At 37.2% G+C, this 24,312-nt stretch overlaps 2 protein-coding genes across 6 annotated transcripts; one reads left to right on the top strand and one right to left on the bottom strand.

The window, feature by feature from the left end:
- Nucleotides 1–222: 222 nt before the first annotated feature.
- On the bottom strand, nt 223–16,207 carry LOC115441542 (serine/arginine repetitive matrix protein 1). 5 transcript variants are annotated; one of them, XM_037438001.1, is made up of 9 exons: nt 15,594–16,207; nt 10,491–10,625; nt 10,243–10,343; nt 9,994–10,056; nt 5,808–5,890; nt 4,607–5,022; nt 3,556–4,521; nt 3,130–3,425; nt 223–3,010 (listed from the first exon to the last, which is right to left on the bottom strand). In XM_037438001.1, the coding sequence occupies exons 1-9, from the start codon at nt 15,663–15,665 to the stop codon at nt 2,713–2,715; spliced, it is 2,430 nt and encodes an 809-aa protein (XP_037293898.1). In that variant the 5' UTR covers nt 15,666–16,207; the 3' UTR covers nt 223–2,712. The 5 variants fall into 5 exon arrangements, with proteins under 5 accessions (XP_037293898.1, XP_037293900.1, XP_037293899.1 ...); XM_037438003.1 differs by having other exon boundaries at nt 4,607–5,001; XM_037438002.1 differs by having other exon boundaries at nt 10,491–10,619.
- A 285-nt stretch (nt 16,208–16,492) lies between these two features.
- LOC115441546 (B9 domain-containing protein 1) lies at nt 16,493–20,933 on the top strand. Its single transcript, XM_030166366.1, has 3 exons — nt 16,493–16,807; nt 18,148–18,375; nt 20,745–20,933. The coding sequence occupies exons 1-3, from the start codon at nt 16,558–16,560 to the stop codon at nt 20,852–20,854; spliced, it is 588 nt and encodes a 195-aa protein (XP_030022226.1). The 5' UTR covers nt 16,493–16,557; the 3' UTR covers nt 20,855–20,933.
- Nucleotides 20,934–24,312: the final 3,379 nt, after the last annotated feature.

Raw genomic sequence — 24,312 nt, 5'->3', positions numbered from 1 at the left:
AGGCGCGTTTCTTGGGGACATTCTAAGAGGGCTGGAGTCAGTTGCATTCGCAAATTTCCCAATGAGATTGGTCCTGAGCGTCTACCCTTCGCAGCCTCGTTATTTCAACTAGAAATCTACGTTTGTTGATATTTCAAATGAAATTAGATAGTTGTGTTTTGTAATGTACCCTAAATCACGGATTTTATTGATATGAGTAAAAAGATACAAATAAAAATGTTATACCTCATTTAAACATGTTGTATTTCAATTTGCTTATAATGTCATGATAAATATAATTTATAACAATTACATACTTAATAAAGTAATCATTTGCCGTAAGTGTTAAAAAAAAAAATCTTACACCATTTACAAATATCAAGGCTTTGGGATGCTCTGACCGTCAATCCGTTCGCGTCCGAGATTGATCACAAATGTCCCAAGTTTTTCTTTCACAACTGCATAACTGGCCAAATTCTTCCTACAATAAATTTGTACCTTAATACTCTCTAAATAAAGTCTATTTTTTCTATTCACTGGAATTAAAGTACATTATTATTAATAGAGCCGGGACGAGCACGCAGGATTATGGTTTCGCCCAACAGCAGACGGAGCGCGCCGACGACGGGACGCGGGCGGGGCGTGAACAGTTCGTGAGTTGCGCGGAGCGCCGCGTCGGCGGGCGTCGAGCGCGTCAGTTACATGCGACGGATTCTATATTAACAAGTTCGTTACAATTGCCCAGCGTCGCGTCGCCGCCCCGCCCCGTCGCATCCGCTGTTGGCGGAACCAATAGCGTGCTCGTACTCAGCGAAACGAATATATTTCCTTACTAATTCTTATACATGAAATACACAACATTTTCACGCGGTCTGATGATAACCAGCATTAAAGCTTATATGATATTAAGGAAATGGATATCTTTTTTGTGTTAAGATCATTACAAATATGTAGAACTTGCACATACAATAGTGTGTACTTTAATATGTGATGTACGTATAAAAGTAAAAAATAGAAGACAATAAAACATAATCACACTTAAAAGTACTGACAGATGTAAATCATAGTACCCAGGTTTGGATAACGAGCATACTCGCAGTAACATGCTATGTGAGGGGTGAAACAGCAATGAAGTCAAGGAATTGCTTAAACAAATCTAGAAACAGTGATTAAGTGGAAAACCATACAATATTTACGAGCCGCGTCAGGATCGCTAGAATTCAAAGTTTGTACCAGAGGGTAATAAAAAAAGAAAATTTCTTTCGATCAGGGCCTTAAGCGTAGTTGTAAATACATTGATTGAACCTAAAATGAACGTTTTTGCATGCATTAAATATAAATGAATTCCAAGCAAGCTGTCAATTTATCATCAACCGCCTAAAAATATCGATGTTCCATTTAATTTAAGCGTAAGTTGACGGTATAAGTAACGATATTTGTTTAAGAGCGCTAGCCACCAACGTGTACCATGTTACCTTTTGTTTAATTAATTCACTCTCAACAATGTAGCCCGACCCCCTGCCAGTGTATTCACAGAGCTTAAAAATATTAAATTTGTCAATGAATCCCCAAACAATTTACTTTTAAAATCACAAGACTCTATATTAGACTAGTTTTGATACTATAAATGGCAACTAAACAGACACTTCAATTTACATAAAATATAATTATTACATCAAAACTTTTAAAATATCACTGTATTGTTACATCACTTAGTAAACAATATATGAGATATTGATTCTTTAACAATTCTGAAATGAATGAAATATATGACGACATTTATGCATTTATTCGAACATACGTAACACTGAAAATAAAAGTAACATATCCGTGCGTACATATATTTCATTCATTAATAGAATTTTAATCGCTAAAACATGATTAATTTAACAACAGATTGAGGTCAATTTAAAACAGTTATTAAGAGTTGTCGGCGGACAAACACTCGTTTGATTTGTGGATACCATGTGTCCACCATGAACCCGTATATAGTGGCCTCTTCAATTGAATCTCATTGCAAACTCAGTCTGTTTTGCCATAATATTGAAATATTCTCTTTTTTACGCGATATCTAATTCAATAAGAGATTAAGCAAAATAAAGACTTTTGATTCGTCAAACTTGCGGTTCATTACACTAACAAATACTTTCTTTGATTTCATTAAATCGCCACATAATGCCTGTATACATATCATATTTGCATTATAAAATGGTATTCTGATGCATAAAACTGCTATTTACATAAATGTATCTATATTTACAAATATGCTAGAGCTTCCATCGTTAAAAACTACGTACTGATCAGCACTATTTTGTCAATATGTAAAATACTCTGTACACATTTTTTCATATTCGTCGCCGGGATGGGAGCGTCAGAACAATGCATTCTATAAAGTTTAACAAATAATTAATCTACAATACTTCCACCTAACGCATCTCACGTCACGACTGGGGAGGTGGACAAGACAGGTAAAACACAGTTTTAGAGCTGGAACTACGATCCAAGTTGACAATCAACGAACACAACAGTCGCTTTATACACGTCGCACTTCGGACGACGAATGTACGACCACTGCCAGAGATTCTCTCATCAGATACCACGTGAGTATATTTCGGTGTACGCTTCCGACACGGCGAGGAAGCGTGACAAGGGCTCAGCCCGTCGGCGTCGCTACGGAGCCTGCGGACGGGCGGGCGCGGGCCCGGGCGGAGGCAGGCGCGCGGCCGCCGGCCGCTAGGCGTGTCGCGGGCACAGCGCGCGGAACTCTCGCTCGTCCAGCGCCCACTGCGCGTCCGTGGCGCACGGCAGGTGCGCGCGCGCGGGGCAGGCGCGGTGCGCACACGCCAGCGCGGCGCCCGCGCGCCCGCACTGCACGCACCGCGCCCCGCGCGCCCCCCACACCGAGGCGGCCAGCCCCCAAAGCCGCGCGCCCGCCGCCACCAGCCCCGGCGCCCATACGCCACACGCCTCGTGGAACCATATCGCGGTACCCGTCGCGCTGAACCGACGACGCGTGTTTTCGTCCAGAGCTCTGCAAATCAACGCGATTCATGAGCATAAATGTTTCTTTTCTGACTCACACACATAATATCAACATATAAACAATGTTGCGATATGCGTTTCCAGAGCAGATGTTATAGATGTTTGTACCTGTATTCGTCGCAGTCTTCTTCAAGCTCATAAGGTCCGAACAGGTCGCCGAGCGAAGCGGCGTGCGGTCCGCGCTGGCAGAAGGCGCAGAGCCAGGTGAGGTCGGGCGTGGTAGCGTCGTAGCGGAGGCCGAGCGTGCTTGCGTGCAGGCCGCGTGCACTGGCGTGCAAGCCACGCGAGGCTCGCGCGCCGTTACGGAATTCCTCGCCTTTACGCCGCGAGCCTGAGTCTTCATCCTCTCCGGTGGAAGCGTTCATAACGCTCACTGACACTGGTGAGTCGCACGGCCCGCGAATCTATAAATTCAATCATACATATGACCAAAAATAAAACCCAGCAAAAATGAATATTCTGAGAATGAAATAGTGACTTGAATAAAATAATAAATTAGCACTTAGATGTTCTACAATAAAGATCATTATTTACCTGAATATATGGACCTCTTGACCGACTCGAACTAGCATTGCTGCCGGAATCGTACGCATCTTTGATTGGGGCTTCTTTTGATTTTCGTACACGCCCAACGTCTGATTTCTTCCGAGGCGTTTTTCGTCTTGGACCTTCTTCTCTCATCCGTCTCCTTTCGCCTCTAGCGGGTGCGGATTTTCGTCTTTTTCGCGGATTTGCAGTCGATGATGATGGTTGTACTGATGCTTCCTGAGTATCTGAATTAACACTAGGTTTTTCTTCTTCCAATGCTGCGAACATCTTTTCTAACTGGTTTTCTACCTCAACAAAGCTTGCAGCAGTTGGCTCTGCAGTCCTAGAATCGCTCGTCTCTGGCTCTGCGGGTTTCGCTTCAGATGGGGATTCAACTGGAACATTTGGCGCTTCTGAATTAGAGGTACGGACGCTGCGACGTCTCGGCGCAGCCGGAGTCGCTACCACTGGCGCTGGCGTTTGTTCCTTTTCTTCTGTCCTCACAGGGGCTTCAACTTCTGATTCTGCAGGTTGTTCCGGTTCAGGACTCGCTAACACGCTTTTTAATTTATCTACGGTTACAGTAGCGGCTGGTTCTGGTTGTTCGGATATTGGAGGTGGGTCGGAAGTAGGTGGAGTGGGGTCGCCAGTGCTTGCAATCATTGCAGCAATATCGTCTATAGTTTCTGCGGAACCAGACCGCGTTTTTCTCCGAACATGGGGACGTTCCGGCGCTTGAGTGATGGGAGGTTTATCTTCTGGTCCGTTCTTTAAGTGTTCCGCATCTCCATTTTCTAACGGTGGATCTCGTTGCGGCGGAGAAACTCTAGCAGGTACAGGGTTTGCTGCAGGAGGGTCTCGTGGCGGCTCACACGGAGCAGGCGGGGGTGGCGCCGATGGCACGCGCACCGTGCGTTCCGGCTTACGTTTCCGTTTCGAGCCAGGAGGTGCGCCACACGAATCTGCTGAATCCTGTAATCATTCCAATTCCAAGTTATTGTACAATAATAATATAATCAAAATGATTGATCAATGTATTAAAAAGAATATAACTGACCTCATTTGAAGAGGGCGGGGAAGGTGTGGGCGCAGCCCGTGAGTGCATGATGACCGAGTGTGGCGATACGGGCGACGGCACCAGCCGCTCCAGCAGTGCATCGACGCGCGCATGCGGGAGCCGCGGTTGTGCGCGAGCTATGAGGCTGTTGATAGTGGGTGCATCCCGCACGGAAAGTGCGGGCGCGGCAGGGGCGGCGGGCGGTGTGGGCGCGGCGGCGGGCGGTGCTGCGGGCGCGGGGAGCGCGGGCGGCGCGTGCGCGGCGGGCTGGTCCGGGTGCGCGGGGGGCGCGGGCGGGGTGGGCGGCGCGGGCGCGGGCGACGCCGCCGACCCGTTGGACGACCGCGCACTGCTCAGTGACAAGTCCACACCAACGCGCGCGTATGCTAGGAGTTCTTCGGCGCGTACAAGTTTGTCTGTAACGATAAGCAATTATATTCTTGCAAAGAAGTAATAATTAGTCTACTACATCATACTCTTATTTGTTCTATTTTATTCAACGTTAAGGTAAAACTCGTTTTATATTGATGTAGTCATTTACTTCTTATGTAATACTAGCTATTGCTCGCGGCTTCGTCCGCGTAAAAAAGTTTTCAAGGATAAAAGTACCTATGTATATTTTCTCGGATAAAAAGTAGTATATTCTTCTCAGGGTCTCAACCTGTCTCCGAAATAAAATTCATCGAAATATCTTGAATAGTGTTTGAGTTTATCAGGTTTAGGCAGATAGATGCGACGGGGGACTTTGTTTTAAAATGTATATTTTATAAAACAAAATCCACCGCTTTCAAGAACTTTTTTGGAGGAACAATAACGTCATACTTTATCGTTACATAACTTTAACCCTTTACGCAGAGCACGCAACGGAAGCTGTCGAAGGAAATAAATTTTCCCCACTTGGCAACATTTTTCATTTCTGTTCTGCTTCTATCGGTCATAGAGTGATGATATATAGGATTTGCTCAATACATGGGCTTGTGCTATGCATTACTAAAAGAAAATTTCAATTTAAAACAGTAGTTTCTGAGATTAGCGCGTTCAAACAAACTTTTCAGCTTTATATTATAGCATAGATTGGACACTATTTGTTATTTTGGACTATGATAATTAATATTAATCTATTGCTTCAATGTACTTCATACTCAAATAAAATTTAAGTATTTATTTTAATGTTGTATAAATTTTTTGTTGTATAGCTCACCCCTAGCTGGTCCCATGTGTTGATACAAATCAACGGGAAGTAACGGTGCCCCGCCCTTAACATCGCCTGGCGACGGTGTATGTCTGAAAATATATAAGAATAGTTAATATATATTATACAATAGTTAATATTTGGTATGTCTCTCATGTGAGATAGTCGGCCTGGGTAAATACCAGAGCAATGTCTATTTCTGCCGCTAAGCAGCTGTGTGTAGTCACTGTTGTGTGTCGGTTTGAAGGACATTGCAGCCGGTGCAACTACTGAACATAATAAGACTGATTAGATGAAGAGAGTGCAGTGGAACACCAAACAATACTTTGTAATTCAACGTGTTCTTTGGTGTTTCTACTATTTATGGGCGGTCGTATCGCTTACGATCAGGCAAACAGCAAGCTCGTCTCGTCATTCAAAGCAATAAAAAAATATATACTTATATATTATGTTATAAAGGCAAATGATATCTGAACATAATTTCGTTATATCGTTCGTTATGTGATCATTCCTCACAACCTTGTATCTTAATTAGTGTTTTGATTTTTATCTATAGATTAAGAACCAAAACGAAATACTATTTTACGTCATAAACAAATGTTTTTAAAATTCGTATTAAATATATTTGTATTTTGATATAAGATTGAGAATGTAGTGGAATGATATGTTGTATCACTAGATTCTAACAGTTTGTTACCATAGTGTTTTACCGCTACGAAAATTAAACCACATTTTGTTTTTTTTTTTGAAAATAACATAACCGTACGCTTCGTTTTTAGATTTTTTAATTATAGTGTTAATATTTAGTGTTTAACACATTAATGATCTTAATATTATACATTTATAGTATTAATGAGTACATTTTATCAGTAGGTAAGCATACTACTGCTCATTAATAAGTAACTTGACGGTATTGTCGGCAAACTATTCACGAATCTATTAATTTTGAGTGTTTATGAGCGGTCGAGGTGAGTTAACGCCACTTGCTTGAGCGCCGACCAATGCTAAAAAAAATATTTTTACCGCGAATATATGAGAATAAAAAATTCGATTCCACAATGAAAACTAATTTTAAAATTATAATGTTCCTAGAAGCTTTGTCTCGAAAGCAAGAGTACGTCTGCAAAAATAGCACGCTGTATATTTCTGCTGCCAACGAACAGTATGTATGTAAGTATTGCTGTGCTCCAGTTGAACGTTTCATAATTAAATAATTTAACAATCAAACACAAATCACTAACAAGGTTAATAACCGATTAAAAATGTTCATTGATAAGGCGCTGGTTGTTTTCTCAGTTGTCATTTTCGTATCGGACAACCGGTCGTAAAAATTTACCCAAACTTTGCTGCAACATGTGTAAAAGTTTGTTGCGTTGAGCGGCTGAGGAGGGGATGCAAGGATGTTGATAAATATAATATTCCAAGACTTCCCAGCTTAGACGCCTAGTTTTAGTCCCTGGTCCATTCCTATTCTAGGGTTGCGGACGAAAAAAATATATGTCGGAAAATTTATATTGTATTGTGCGATAAGAAGGTTGACAAAGAGGACACTAAACCGTGCGTCGCGGTCAACTCGTAACACTATGTAATAAGGCTTAATAATGGGCTGTATGATTAAAATAAATGCTAATTACTACGGCTGAAAACGTTCTTATTCGACAGCGCGAACAGAACATTTGGCGCTCCTTGTTGCAAAAACAGGTATGCAGATCTTGATCAATGCGTTTTACCTTTGTGAGACACTGGGTATGTGTTGGACAAAAATATGCACAGTGAACACACCATAAAACGATGTGATAAGGGGCCGTTTAAGCATTATGTAATGCAATTTTTTTAAGATTTTTGACGAACCCCCCACCTCCCATGTAACGCGCCGTAACGTTTTCCAGTACTCCCCCGCCCCTCCAAAAGTTATGTAACTCAAAATTTACATTTTTTATTTCTAATATTCACAATTATTTTATGCAAAATACCGGAAAGTCGCTAAAATATCTTTATGGTTTTTAAAATAAAAAAAAAACAATGTTACATAACGCTTTGTACGAAAGCCACCTCCCGCCTCTGTAACGCATCGTAACGTTTTATAAGACCCCCCCCCCCCCCAAATTACGTACGTACTTAATACTTGAACGGCCCCTAAGTTGGGACATGTTAAAGATCAGTTTGCTCATGGCCCTGCATGAGATGACTTGAAAACAGTAGCGTTTCATTTTTATTTAATAGCAAATGTTTGATGACGTGTGCCGTTGGGATCTTATATGTGTGAAGTACGATTGTTATTACAGCTGTATAAATATAAAATATATTTCATGATTTGATCAGCTTATATCTTTGTAAAACACGTTGTAATGTCAAGGTATTGAAAAATGAAAAGCTGAAATGTATTAATAACTTCACGAGGTTAAGGCATGACATTGTAAATCAATGAAGGTTCTTAATTGTTGACCCTGTGCGTAACATTTATCACGGTTTATACGAACAATAACAGTGTTACTATCCCGGGTCGGACAAACTGATATTGGTTTTTCTGCCCAGTATCAGACAAGAGCCTGGAATTCACGCTTGATATAGCGGTAAGCTATATGGAAATCCCCTATCACATCATTAGATGGAACGCACTTGCCAAAAAGTGGTTGCCCTGGTTGCACAGCTGCCTACCCCTTGGGGACATGGCGTATTGTCATTTTCCTAGGGAGGGGTAGCGAAGCGGTCGGTGCTGTGTCCGACTAAAAAATATAGCACAGAGGTTCGTTTATTCCATAATAGGAGAAAAAAAACAGGCAAATATGTGTTATGACGCAATGAAAGTAGCTGACAAGTAACATTAATCTGTATCGCATGTTTTAGGTTTTTTAAGAAGCGTGTTAAAAGTTTAAAATTTGATTTCAAGATATGTACGCCTCTTGAATTTAATAAATCCTGTTTTTTAATTTAATTAAAATAATTTTAATTACTTATGTTGCAAAAAATGACAAATTTTGCAACATAATTAAAATTCTAACTACATAATTAAATCAAGTAATCATCGCGACGCGGCCTGCGTGCAGGTACATTAACGAAATAAAGTTGTCACTGTGTATTTTGTCGGAATAACAGTAACCCATGATTAATCTAGGACATTCGTCTATCAGTGTGTTAAATTTCATCTAAATCCGTTCATCGGGTTCTCAGTTTACTTCTATCTAATATAAAAACATGTAGACAAACATTTTTATTAATGAAAAAAAAATGGCAGGGAATCGTTGGGCGACATCAAAGTAAACTAATAAATTGAATACTAAAGTTGACACAAATCGACAAAATTATGATATTTTAAGATATTAAAATTTACGCACATCGAATGTCATTACAATGTAAAAAATTAAAATAAGAAAATATACTAAATCAGTTAAGTTTTGTGCGCGACTTACTGCCTGCTATCCCCGCTCGGGGCTCAAATGGAACCATCACACAATTTGTTAAGTGAGAACTGTTAAAGTTTATTTCTTCCACATGGTTTAAACAATTTAATATTTTAATACAATTAAATCTCGGCTGATTTCTTATGTCTGCGGCTATAACTCAACAGTTGTATACATATGCGAATTGCTGCAAGCTCAAAATTTTGCAGAAGTCAGTTTGTAATTGTTTACACGGCAAACATTGCTTGTGAAAGTAACTTCTGCAAGATTTCTTGCTAATCTAATACTACCTTCAACTTAAGATATCGCCAGGTCGATTCTAACAGATCAGCGCTCTACACTCACCTTTTATTTTAGTTTGTTAGAGATAGATTTTAGTACGTGTTTTTTATTACACCTTGTAAAGGATTCACCGCATACTATGTGAAGATGGGTTTGTGCATATCTAATAAAGATGTAGGTACATAATAGGCAGTGATGTTATTAAGTGTATTGTGGATGATAAGGTAATGTTCTCACACGTGTAAAATACATAACAATTAAAATTTAGGAAATAAAATATCCTCATGTTAGAGTATAAACTACTTTCTATAACAAAAATCATGCTAGCTTGACAAAATGAACGTGATTTAACTGTGCAGTATAAAGGTTGTGAGACTTTCAATAGTCGACTCTTGTATTTACTCCTCCATAGCGGGATTATGTAGGGAGACGACAACCGAAACTTTATGAGGTTTTTTACGTTTTTGAAAGCGTCTAAGTCAACGAGAAATATGTATGAAAACATACAGTACCTCCGTAATCCGCTAGGGTCGCTCAACGCTTTTTCATACATATTTTTCATTTGCTTGAAACTTCTGTAAACGTTAAAAACTCATGTTAAAGTCAATGCATTACCACGCGTAAGCAGTGGCGAGCAAAACAAAGTCAAATACAATTCTTGGCCACTACTCTAACATTTGAAAAGAAAACGAGTGGAAATGGAGATAATAGTCTAGATAAGGCATATCCTTAAATAATTATAACCTATAGCAAGAGCTCACCTAAGGAGATGTTTGTCGGGCGGCGTCGGAGTGTGTCGGTATAACTCTGGCGGCGTGGCCGTGTGGCGGAACACAGAGTTACCTGCTGCACTCTTCATCGCCTGCAAATATACACAGTACCATTGATAACTAGTCATAGATCATACACACGCTTCCCACCCTAGATGAATTATACTATTATTTCTGTTAAAGGTATTCGACTATCTTATGGAAGAGTGAATGACCCCGGATGTCAGTACGGGGGTTACCTGTAAAGGGTCTGGGGGCGAAGGCGCCTGCACATGGTATAGATGGGGCGGCGGCGTCGGCGTGTGCCACGTCACTCCTCTATCCGACGCCATGTGCGCTTGAGGAGCGCGCGCCAATAAATTCGCCATCTGTAACTAATAACAACGAAAATAACACACCTTGAAAAAATTATACAAGAGGTGGAGAAGGAATTAAGATAAAATGATACTCGGTTTTTCGCTATTTGCCACCAGACGTCAATCGATAAAGTCTTAGGCCAAGTATCAATTTACGGCCGAAATTAATAAACCGTTTTTGATTGACATCATGTCCTGATTGATTGAAGAAATAGGCTAATTGCATAAAAAATTACAATTGTCTATCTTTCCTGAAAGTTCTCCGCCTAGAACAGTTAAGGTGTACGTCAGAGTTACCTTAAAAAATAAAACTTCTTGTATGTGTCGCAGTTATAATTTTTCCGTTAATCGGCGCCTTTAAGTCACTAGTTTTATAAATCTTGTAAAGTACAGTATATTGCTTCTACATAAAGTTTTTTTTCCTCCTTTTTATGTTCATAGATTATAATACTGTAAGCTGTAATTAGGTTATAAGGTACTATGGAATTGTCATAACCTTGGTGGATAAAAACCCCGAACTAAATACAAGATAAAAAAGTACATTAATTAACTACTCAAAATAATCAAGACAAAAGACTTCTATATTGTAAAACCCATATTTCATTTTCCGATGCGTGGACGTAATTTCACATTGCCAGGTATTCCTTAAAATGTCTATATTGTATATGCATCTAGAAAGCGTAACTATGTAAAGAATTCACACATTATAAGTTATAATATCTTCAGTTTTACATGCATGGATTATAATTATTCATTTACCATAAGTTCCTTTTGGATTGTGAAGGTCAAACTAAAATCACGGCATAATAAGGTGTTTCTATGAATAAAAATATTGATTTACAAATAGTGGTATCAGATTTATTCTTATAAGTTTTTGAAACCTAGTCTATTATGAATATGAATTAAAAACCATGCAACTTATGAAGTGTTTTATTATATTTGTTTCGGAATTGTTTCATAGTATGAGGGTTGTTTCAATACCAATTTATACGTGGATGTATGATGCAGATGTTTTAGGTTACTAATATTGTTGACCTTCGTAAATAGACATGACCTTATCCAGAATACGTAAATTTTAATTGTTGCCTTGACATATTAACAGGTATATTTATTTGAGTTCGATATTGCTATAAACAGATGTGAATCGCACTGTAAATAGGCTTCGGACCGGGATTGTATTAGGGTTTGATTCTTTGTTGTATTGAGCGGCAATAAAAAGCGGTTCTAGAAAATCTTTTCTTAGAACTCAGTACAGCAGCCTTTAATTTTCTACCACAGCACGTGTGGTCATTATATACACCAGCGAAAACATTTGCTCGCTTGACGGCCTGCTGAAGAGAAGTCCACAGACTGATGCTGCCTGCATACGTGTTAACTCTTGGTCTCTCGTGAATCGCCGGCGAGCCAAGACAGCTACATGACATTTGCGTGTGTCACGGGATTATAACCTTATATACTACATATATACTACATAATAAGGTTATTTTTCCGTCACACGCGTAGCTGTCAATGTTTGCCGGCAAACATTCAGCTACCTCACGGGTTAAGTATACTAAATTGTGTTAAGGTGTTGGTTGAGAAAAGGACGGTATATTTTTCAACTAAAAAGGTTCTGAAAAGCATTTGGGTGCTAAACAAATGGACGTCAATCGTGGCCAACACAAATATTTTTTGGTTTAATAATTTAAAATGATTAAACATTACCGAAACTAGTGAGTCAATCAGTTTCTCCTTTACTATCTAAATATATGTGTATTAACATGAAAATATTGTTATCATTAATTTCGCCGGCCTATACGATGTTGGTTGTGTTAACATCAAACAGGTGGACAGACTCCTTGTTTTCACACAATGCTACACAATTTGAGCGATTTCAGGACTTATATTCTACAACAATAAGGTCTGTTGTGCATAAATGGTCTTTTAGATAGCTAGTGTTGCAACGTAATTTGGCCGAAGACTAGGACATACTGCATAGGCCATCTATTTTAAAAATATTTAAAATATTAAACTACAAAATAGTTATCGTACATACGCGTAAAGTGCAATTGGTCGCTTTATTTTATCGTAGCATACTTAAAAGTTGTGTATTATTTTATTGGGGGCTTTAAAGATATTGCGGAAATGTTTTATCAATGTTGACTGAGCCAACGTACATTTTCACGAATCTATAAATAAATGCATTTATTTAGGACGAATCTTTTTATAAATTATGCTAATTTTTGTGGCAATATTTTTCAATATTCAATCTATATACAGAGTAGATGATTTATCTTCACACTCTGTGATAATTCATATGTATAATATTGGAAGCATAAAATATAATATGTATATCCATATAAACACTGATAGAGTAAGCTAGTCTAAAGAATATTTAACAAACATTGCCGTACCTAACCTACCTACCTGATTTTATTACTGTATTTGGACTTTGTAACACTTTGTACTATATTCCTCTTTAATTTGCATTTTTCAATATATTACAATGAATGCACCATCATTATCAACATACCCCATAACAATATGATAAATTATACAGCATGTAATATTGGAAAAAATACTAAAATTGGTAACTTAAGAGTACATTAAAATCCAATGACATTTAGCAAATTAGGATGTTAAACAGCAAACATCCCAAAGATGATGGGAAACTGGCACAGACCTGCATTATGTTGATGATAAGTCATACCAATTCATTATGACTCAACTTGTACAGATTAGATAATAAGGTCATTCATTGTGCCTAATATTATTATTAAACAAAGTATATCTAATTGGAATCTAGGTCATAATTGTACAATTACTTTTATTAAATAGATAAAGAGTATTACAGATCATTTGCATAATATGTTTAAAAAAGTTTTACCTTAAAACATGAGAATTTTATTTTAAGATGTTTATAGAAGCAACAATTTTTTATAGTATAATTTCATAATTCCCTACTGTAAGTGACAGACAACAATCATTAAATATATTTTTTCTTTCCTTTCTGACTGCATTGGTAGGGTATGTGTATTGTATATGCCATATGTCGATGCTCCTGAATCCTCAGGTACAAATACTTGTTGCATAGTGCTATTGGATTTTCCATTCAGTATAAGCCTGGAGTCTGGAATTTATACTCAATATAGGCCTGCTTCTAGTGACATTATGAGACGGAACACAGATGCCATATAGTGGGTGCACTGGTTGCACAGCTGCCTACCTCTATGCAGGGCCGTAGCGGGGGGGGGGGGGTGTCACTGTGGGGCAATGCCCTAGCTTAAAATACTAATGCCCTACCTTAATAATCAACTAATACGGGGTACAGGGTGTACCGCAACTCCCTAAAGTGCCGAATGAGATTATTCCACCCACTAGTATGAACAACTTTTACTATAGGCTCAACTTTGAAATTGCTAAAAAAATCAGCTCTCATAAAAATTATACATACATACTCAATGAAAATGTCTGGAGCAGTGGGTTTTTCATTTCAGGATTTGGAAGTTGGTCCCATAGTAAGAGTTGTTCATATTGATGGGTGGAATAACTCCCTTTCGGGATTTAAGGGAATTTTGTTACACTCTTCATGTTCACAAGTCAAGAAAGTAAAAAATCAATTGTCTAGATCAGATCTAGTAACATTTTACTTCCGCCGTAGCTGTAACCCCAGCTGCCCTACCCAAAATTCAAGTCTAGCTGCGGCCCTGCCTCTATGTAAATATGTGATGAGTGTTTTTGAATGTTTATGCAACTATACAATATTAAGTTTGGAGTTTTAGTAACTAATACAAGTATTTTATGAACAAACATCATATTCAATTGTGTCTTAACACTATTTATGTGACTGATTGATGTAATTGTTATTATAAAATATATTTTTCATTACTTTCCTCCAAAACAGTGGTAACAACAAGTTTGAGTTGTTATATTTGTAACATTAATTGAATAAAGACTTTCAAAATAGACTTAAGGTTACTACATTGACTTTAATTTTATTTTGTTTTGTTTAATTATTTACAATGTGAATATAATTTGGACATTCGATAATTTATGTGGCTTTATATGCACAATTATGTTTATACAAAAGATAGAATAATTATGTGCATACTATTACTTTCATATATTGGCTGTAATAAGTGTTGGGTATGGATATTGGTTTTTCCAAAATATAACAGTATTTTGATAGTTTCAATACTTACACATACATACGTCAACTGTGTCTCAATATGTATACATGCAGGTGTCTTTAGTGTTTTCATACACAGCAAAACCTAGGTTTATAATCCTGATTAGTTTTGAAATCCTTTTGACCTTTTTTACTACCTTATTCATGGCTAATGACATAGTAAGTGTATATTGTGCTGTAGTAACATATATATCTCTGCACAAACACTCATCTGTTTCTTACAACTCATATTTAATATGAATGATTGATCTTTATTAACTATAGCAAGTTTTTAAGGGACTCCAGTATTTCCAAATAGTAATGAGTCATATTTTTAAGGACCCATTTGAGTAGACACATTTTTCTTATATTCCAATAAAACAATATGAAAACATTACTGGGTTATAAAAAAAGATTATGATCAAAAACATAGAGAACAATATCCAAAATAATTTATGTCCAAGGAATCTTTATTCCAATATTTACTAAACTTCTTAATATTTGATGTTATAAAATTTGTAACATTTCAATTTACATTCAAACAAGTGTCTTGCATTTTATATTTTGTGGTCAAAGTTAAGAGAAACAATGTTTATGGTTCTATTAAAACATAAGTATTCACAAGTGCATTCTGCCAAGTGTCAATGCAAACAGCTGATTAGTCTGTGCTACATACCTGCGTGATACATATACACAAAGGAGCTATGTTTCGAACCGATCGCTTACGATATCCTGTTTATAATGTATTGCATTTGTAATTTTGTAATTGGCTTCACATGATTTAAGACTGAGAATCTACGGAAAAACGTTATTCATGTAAATAAATGAATAAGCACCACCTGCAGAGGGCTCCAACTGGGGCCCAGCTGAGACTGTCGACCATTCGGGTTGTGCTGCGAACCGCCGGACATCGTGCGCGCAGCGCGGCCCTCACGATCCACTGTTTACAATCTGTATCCAACACTGATCCGTCAACAAACAATATTTCAGTCCACCATAATGATGCCGGCAACTTTGAAGCCTTCGCCCGCGTAACTGCGTTCCTTTACGACGTGTACAGAAACTTCTGAAACACTCTTATGTGCGCAACACGCTCGTTCGAATATCCAACGCATGCCACATGTAACGCGAGCACAAAGCACTTATTTCTAACATTCATCAAACACTCGTTTGAAAGAAAACTAAATTTATTTAGTGCATGGTATGGTGTTCGTAAATCTGATGCTCACTTCGCGTGACATTTTGAACACATTTTGATTTTGAAAATAAGCTGTTTTACAATAAATTGCCACTTATTTTATATGTGTGAACTATTGCATGTTATAACTGGCTGTAGAAAACGTTTTATTTCTCCCGAAACTAGCGCAAAAACCGCTAAAATATTCAAAGTAAGCAGTGGAATCTCCTTCACAATGGTGGCCGATTAGGGTTTTGAAAGCTGCTGTATTGCCATCTTGTGACAAAACTTTAGAATTATGTCGGCAAAACAGTACAACGGAAGTAACTTATGTTGTCTTTGGTTAAAAAAAAATATAAAATAGGAAAGATATATTTATTTGGGCAAATAAGGAGGACGGACTAATATTTTTTTTATTTTAATTTTAAATATATGTAGCAGATTACATTGTTGATTTTATATTATTTTAAAGCGCTTTATTTAAAATTATGTTTTAATTTCTTTTGGATTTTTCCTTACTAGCAATATTCTTTATCGTTGTCATAGCAACGAATGTTTGTTTTGATTACTGAAGTTTTGGCGAGGAATATTATAAGAATAATTTATGTATTTCCAATATAGTAAAAATGAAAGAAAACGACCTTACTAAGTTTTTCGTAACATTTAGTGGCCAAATAGAATATGTGACATTTTCTGGCGGAGTGTTCGATGACTACTTGTGCATTCACTATGAATTTGTATGGGGTCCAGATTGGGCACCGATTTCGGGGTTGTCCATGGGGAGCAGTCAGATGTCTTCAATCGGCACTGACCCTGAAAAAGCTGTCTTTAATATGCCGATCGATATGGTTTTTAGTAGCACAAATATATACGGCTGTAAGTTTTTTTAGTTTTTTGAAACTCTTATATTTTATTGGCGAAACCTATAATTTTGATTCTAATTATTATTATTATGTTAATACAATACCTATAGCCAAGAGCCTTCCTCGCCGGCGTATCAAGCTAAAATAGATATTTATTGAGTTACTTGGATCATTGCACGGACATTATGCCGCGACTATAGGCACATAGCGTAATGTGTATACCTCTTGGTTGCCAAATACACATTGAGGCCTATAAGGGTTCGCGAACATTTCCCTTCCCTCTCCCTTCCAATCATCCTAACAAAGATCCTCCTCCTTCCTCTTCTCTTCCTTCCCTCTATCCTCTTCCTTCTTCCTCCCGGGCCCCGTGACCGAATAGCTGCGGGTTGCCAGCGTACCGTCCGCTGACACCCTCAGTGATAGCGGTAGGGTCCACCAAATCATCATTGGGACTGCCGTGGTTGCTAAGCCGAGGGATCGCTTGTACACCGTTAGTAGGGTATCCCCGGTGATAACGGAACGCGCGCCTCGGGCCTTGTTACCTTTTTATAAATTGAATGCATTTTGCTCACTCCCCTCAGGCAATACGAATATTGAGCTTCCTCTTTTATTTTAGGCTAATAAAAATTTGTCAAATATTATGAAACAAATAGGTATTCAAATAATCTGTAAAGAATACTCTTTGTTTTTATTTCGAAATTAAAGGATATTATCTGTAATTAAGAAATCTATTCAGGCGAGTGGTCTAGCTTACTGGAGCTGGTCGCGAAATCAGCGTAAAGACCTTCCATGTTGTAGATTCTAAACCATTTTGCATTGTTTTTATGACCGCCCGCTAGTCTCAACTTCAAATCCCTTCCAATCCACCTCAAATTCTTTTGGGATAGCCCAAACCTGAGAAAATGGTATTAGATAGAAATAATAGTATTTGTTAATTGGTAATTGAATCAAGGAACACCAAGTTTACTACCTATATATTATGCTGCCTATAAGCAGTAAGTATAGTAAGTATATATACTTACTAGATTTAAACTATGTAATAATAAATCGTATACTTACTTAATAACAAATGTCTATAAAACTACGAAAGCATTTTTCATATTATATAAAATACATACCTAGTAATTAAGTACTTGTATAATGTATACATACAATCACGCCGACTTCTCGTCATGTTTATTGCAAATCCTAGTCTCTGCGTTGATACTGCGCAGACAACCCAATATCAGTTCTTTCAGCTTGGGGATTGGATCCCAGAACTCAGTTTCAATACGACAGTCGTAGAATACAATTAGGCCGCCACGGCAGTGCAAAACAACGATCTTAATAAAGTTACTTGTTTTATATCCCCAGGGCCACAATTGGTAGTGACAGTGAAAGCACACAATAGGATAACTGGTGAATCTCTCAGAGGCTACGCGCTAGCTCTAATGCCTTCAAGCACAGGGTTGCGAGAGATCACTGCCCCCATATTGCGACCCAGAGCATCGACAACTATCGGCGAGTGGGTAGCGTGGCTCACTGGAAAATATCCCGAGCTGGTTGAACCCAAGCTGCTTGCACATGGAAAAGACAATTATTGTGAGTGCTTTTCTACATATATTAAAAAAAAAAAAACTTATACATTATATTACGACTCGCTCAGTCATACTACTGCTTATTTAAAAAATTAAAGGTATTGATGAAATTCACCTAACTTTCGCCTTTCTCAAGATATATTATATTCGAACGCAGTGTCCTTATCTAAATAGTTACATATACTATGTTCTCACAGCTTTTTTTCTCTATAACACCGGTTTTAATTGTAGCACGCGATTCAGATTTGTCTAAGAACACTCGCTGGGACGAACTTTTTAATTTCAGCTTTAGCCCTTGAAGCATCTGAATGTTTACCGGCAAACATGACAGCTACATGACATTTACGTGTGTCACGGGAATGTAACCTTATATACTACATAATAAGGTGACACGCGTAATGTCATGTAGCTGTCATGTTTGCCGGCAAACAAAACTGCGCAGCAGTGCGAGTTCTCTAGTAAATATAATATTATTTTTTGTAATATCCTAAGACCGGGATGGCAAACTTTTAAAGGTTTACGTGCTATTACTTATTTATAAAAAAAAATGACCTGTGATGTACCATTTCGGATCGGATTTATTTATCCGAGTGCCCCTTTTTAGCAACTTTTTTTGTACCTCAACTATCTTTTTGTTTTCTATACTTTTTTATCGGGAGACGGCAAAGAGTTATCACTGCGCCTGCTGTTAAGCGAAGAAGCCCAAAGAAAGACGCATATACAATGTTTGGCATATTACTCGCGTGCCCGAATTATTTTGTCACGTGCCGCCACTAACACGCGTGCCACGCGTTCGCCATCCCTTTCCTACGAGTCAGGAGATGAACTTAAATGTTTAAAATGTTACAGATTGTTGATTTACTACATACTTGTCAGTTGTATTGTGAATTAAAATAGTTTCTCTATAGTAGCAATACTTATTACTTCTTTGAAAGTGAATAATTGCAAATCTATGTGGATTAAGTACGTCATGGTCCCATGGTAAGCTCGGCAAAGTGTGGGTGCACGAATTGCGCATGTCACTTGTACTCATCCCCAAGCGATAACAAGGCTTATGTTTATTGTTAAGTATAGAAGTCGTGGGATTATCTTTTCTAACCTTAATTATACAGAGTATTTTACTATATAATCATGTTATAAATTAGAAATTTATGGAAAAGATGAAATTTATTGGGATTTTACTCGAGGTTTTCGCGAGTGGAGCTGCGAGCGACACTTAGTTGAAGATAAATCTACCTATCACAGTGGATCTTTCCTTGTAGCCCTATCAGCATCGCTGAATAATATCCTTATCTGATTAGAACTGCTTTCCGAACTGGTAGTAGAGTTCATATTGACGGAGTCTAAATAATGCATAATATTTTACAGGTTCAAATAAATTAATATTTAATTTCATTTCATATCTTCTAAAAATTCTCGGAAAAATCGCTAGAGAAGTCTAGACTCTGGATGTAGAGATGGTTACGTCACATACGCCCTTTTGTGATTATTTTATTTAAGGTACTCAAGGTAATAAACACGTCAAGTTGTTCATTTTTGTAAAATAATTAATAATCATGGATATTTCGGCCTTTAAAATTTCGTCATATTAAATTTTAAAGGCCGAAATATCCATGATTATTAATTATTTTACGTTTTTCTTCAACTGCGAGAACTAATCACTAACTAGACGTGAATTTAAATTCTTTGCTTGCCAATACTTGTTTAGTTACCCAGATTAAAGCCGAAACAAAATGTATGAAAATGGACCTTGAGCTACCACCTTAATGCAAGAAATTAATATGGCATGGGTTTCACATTTTAATGATATGGAGCCGAATATGCGCCTTAGATCTAACAGGACATGACTAAAGATTTCTATAAACAGTAAAAGTTTGAAATAAATTATCGTATCCTTTGCCCCGCTACTGACGCGGTCGTATCACTTACCATCAGGCGAGCGTCCTCTCACCTCGTGGTTCAGTTGCTAATAAAAAATGGACCGACCACCTCTAAAAGATAACGGATAAAATAAGAATAATTTAAAACATAGAATTTTGAATGGTTCCAATGCGTTCATGGTGCGACCTTTCCTGGGTCTAACCTGCTAGAATTTCATTCGTTTATCCCGTCACAATCAAGCTATTTGCGTCTAGGTGTGGTAATCTGCACATTTAAGATTGGTAATACCAAGATTTATATGGCATGGTTTAAGCTGGTACAGTCGAATTAACAATGTTTTGTTTATAAAAGACATAAATAATAATTTCGCATTAATTACTTACTCTTATATGTAAGACTTCATAGAGCAAGTGAATGTGGTCATCCATGTCTGCTCTATATCCATCCGATTGATGAAATATAAATTACAATATTTTCTATCTTTCTTTGCAGTGTTAAGGACAGAGTCAGAAGGAACGATTACGTTAAATGTGACTATGATGTCGAAAAATCTGCGGAAACTCGGATACGACAATCAACCACCAAGCTATCGTAATATGTAAATGAAGTAATGTTATTTGCAATTAAAATTATTATCTAATATTGTGTAAATACTTAATTAAATTAATTATATAAATGATATTTACATATGTTTTTCTTTTATAAATTTATCGTCAACATGTCAGCTTTTTGGTGAAACTATATCTAACATTTGCCGGACAGTAGATTCGATTTAGACTATGTTTGAGAAATGCTGTTCGTAATCTCGGCTAATACTATCGAAATGTAGTTGTCGAAAAAGGTTTCAAAAACAAGAGTGCAATCGCACAACCACAATTTAAATTTAGTTTGCATGTTATATTGAACTGTAAAAAATGAACTGTACTCTGTTTTGCATCTTAATAAAATAAATGCGTCATAGAATCTTGAAATCTCGTGTGAGATTTGTTTTGACAAAGGCTTATGTGCGTAACGATCAAGAAATCTACTAGAAATTTCAGTCACTAAACCTGCTCGTTCTAAATTAGGTTTACGGAAGCAGTCATATTCGCATCGTGAACGCTGTAATTACGATTTGCTTCATTTTAGAAGGAAAAATGTTCGTTGATTCATATGAAAACATACGGATGTGTCTATGCAAATGACATATTCGTCGAATTGTAAAAACTTAGTTCACTACAGGGCCCTAATTCTGTACGATAGTGTAAACGCGTAACGCGGCCGTGTCATGTTATCTTCGAGAAATGTGTGTGGAATGGTATTCTGTAAGCCAAATTTCTATAGTCGTAAACATGATGCGTTGTGTTACGTGCTTGTTACGCACTGTCAAAATAACGTGCGGGATAGAGAATAAGGCCCCAGGATACATTTTAGAAATATTTTTCCTGAACTACATGTGGCCCGGATATTTAAAAACCTTGGTAGCCCGCATGTTCTAATTACGGTATACTGAATGTATCTGTGTGTTTGAAGTTATGATAACGTTGAAGGTGTATTTTATGACGCAGGAAATAATAAGGTGTAGGCTCTTAGGAACAGAAACCAACTACGTACACTTTATTACATAGTATTTTGAATAATCTTAAGGAAAATATTATAAAAAAGACTTTAACCGTCAACTTTCCTTAGATTTAGAACATAAATAAGTGAATTCGGCCTAGTGCCTACTACATTTCACTAGCGCGTTGACTAATATCCTAAATCGTATAAACGATACGTTTACTGAAATAGAAAATTAATATAGTACAAGCCTGTTATATTAAATTTATAGTTATTATTGAGTAACAATATTAATTTCGTTGAAATTTAATTGAAATTCGAAAAACAGCTGCTAAAAGTTTTTTTTCTCTCTGTACGGTTTTATGTTGGTATTTAGTAGACAAGTACAGAATTTATCGCTATTTTAAGTTATCTTATATTCCCTTCGAAAGTAAACCCTTTGATATTAGTAGATATGTATTTTCTTGTAAGTTTGGTTTATAGTTGCAAAATAGTTTTAATAGTTAGGATGCATTCATTTTTATTGTTATTAGGTAGTTGTTGTTGGGAGGTCCTAGTTGGTAGAAGAAAAAAGTTGAGCAAACTACTTACACTATGGTCATCACTCATCATGGTAACTTTAAACTACATTATGCACCGTTTAGCACCCTTGACTTTTGCTTATAAAGCCCAAATTGTCATTCATTTGAATTTATCGACGTTTATAAAAACTTAGATGCGTTCTAATTGTTCTTGGAATTCAAGTGTTAGTTACCCCACTATTTTTTTTATACTTATAATTAACAACTTAAATCAAAAAGGATCCATATCGCTCACTTTGTATCGACCTCGACAACAAACGAAATCTAAATCCAATAAACATTATACGGATTGGTTCATTTTCAAAATCGATCTGAAAATAGTGTAGCAATACATATTATTTTGTCAAAATCCAATAGTTTGATTTACTAACTCTTAAATATTTTTGTACTTAATGAATAATATGATTATATTTCTCTTTAGAGTAGATTTAATTCTGCACATCTAATGATTGCTTTTGAAAACAAGATTAAAAAAGGAAAGTAAGGCATGTACTTATTTAGAAAACAATGTGGCTAAAAAGTAACCCTTGTACCTACTTGAATTTAATATTTTATAGAAATTTAGTAGCCTTCATTTCAATTTGATTTTGCCAATATATTTGGTAAATATGAAAGTGAATTTATGTAATATCTATCCGTTATAATCAAACCGCGTTGTCTGCTGTTTTTGTTATCCGTCTTTCATCTATCCTTTCCGCGTGAGTAGTATGTAGAGTATATCATTTAATTGTATTTCGTAAGGAACACTTTTCATTTATTCGACTTTAGTGTCTCTTCTGTCATCGGTACCCAGCATTCACTTCGAGAGATAAGCGTCGGCACCAACACACCATTGTGAATAGCTAATATAGCCTTTTCTGATACCGCCTGGTTACACTATTCCTCACATGGAGGCGTTATTGTTGTTATCTGCTTACATTAACTCTTCTTTAAATATCTATGTCACATCACACACATGTCTTCTAATCATAATTCCCATATGACATATATATATATATATATATATATATATATATATATATATATATATATATATATCTATACTATTATATTTATGACTGCCTCGGTGGCGTAGTTGTAATTGTAACATGATACAAGTACGACTACCGCGCTGAGGTCCAGGGTTCGAATCCCTGGTCGGGTCAAAATGATTGTGACTGGCTTTTTCCATCTTAAAAATTACTCAGTCGCAGCTCGGAGTCAGTGTTGGCGGTGTGCTACCCCGTGCCTCGGAAAGCACGTAAAGTTGTTGGTCATGCGCCTGATCTCTCTCCGGTGATGTTGGTTTGCCGTCTCACCGAACTAAGAGATTGAAGGAACAGAGAGTGCACCTGTGTATTGCGTACACACTTGTGCAATACTATATATTTCGTACCTGGCTGATCTCCGTTGAGATTTGCCGCCGTGGTCGAAATTCGGCAAGGAAGAGGTTATATACTATTATATGTATAATGTTGAAGAATTTGTTTGTTTGAACCCGCTAATCTCAGCAACTATTAAACCGATTTTTAAATATTTTCACTAATAAGAAGCTAAAACACTTAGTGCTGTAACATAGCCTATATGCTATTTTCTATTCCAGGAAAATATTTATCGTAGAAAAACTTTCACCCGTTAGAGCCGTACGTAAAACTTTTTGATATACATAAGTACTCGTTAAGATTGCTTCAAGCGCTACCCTAGTCACAACAAGTATCGAACGTAGGTGTGTCTGATTTTCAAGTAAAGGAATCATCGCAAATATAATTTCGTCAATAATGCGTCATTACTACCGTCATCGAAGCATCGTCATCGAGAGACTTCCCTATTTGTTTAGGAAACTGTAACGTGCGAGGTCTCACGCACACTTAATTCCAATTCAATTGATATAGTCTCATAGAACATGACCAGGTTACAGCATAATGGCGGCAATGTTAATAGAAGATAAAAACGAGATGAAG

The sequence above is a fragment of the Manduca sexta genome, chromosome 12 (genome assembly GCF_014839805.1).
Source record: "Manduca sexta isolate Smith_Timp_Sample1 chromosome 12, JHU_Msex_v1.0, whole genome shotgun sequence".
NCBI lineage: Eukaryota > Metazoa > Arthropoda > Insecta > Lepidoptera > Sphingidae > Manduca > Manduca sexta.
The sequence above is the reverse complement of the archived record's forward strand: the minus strand, read 5'-3'. Positions and strand labels throughout refer to the sequence as shown.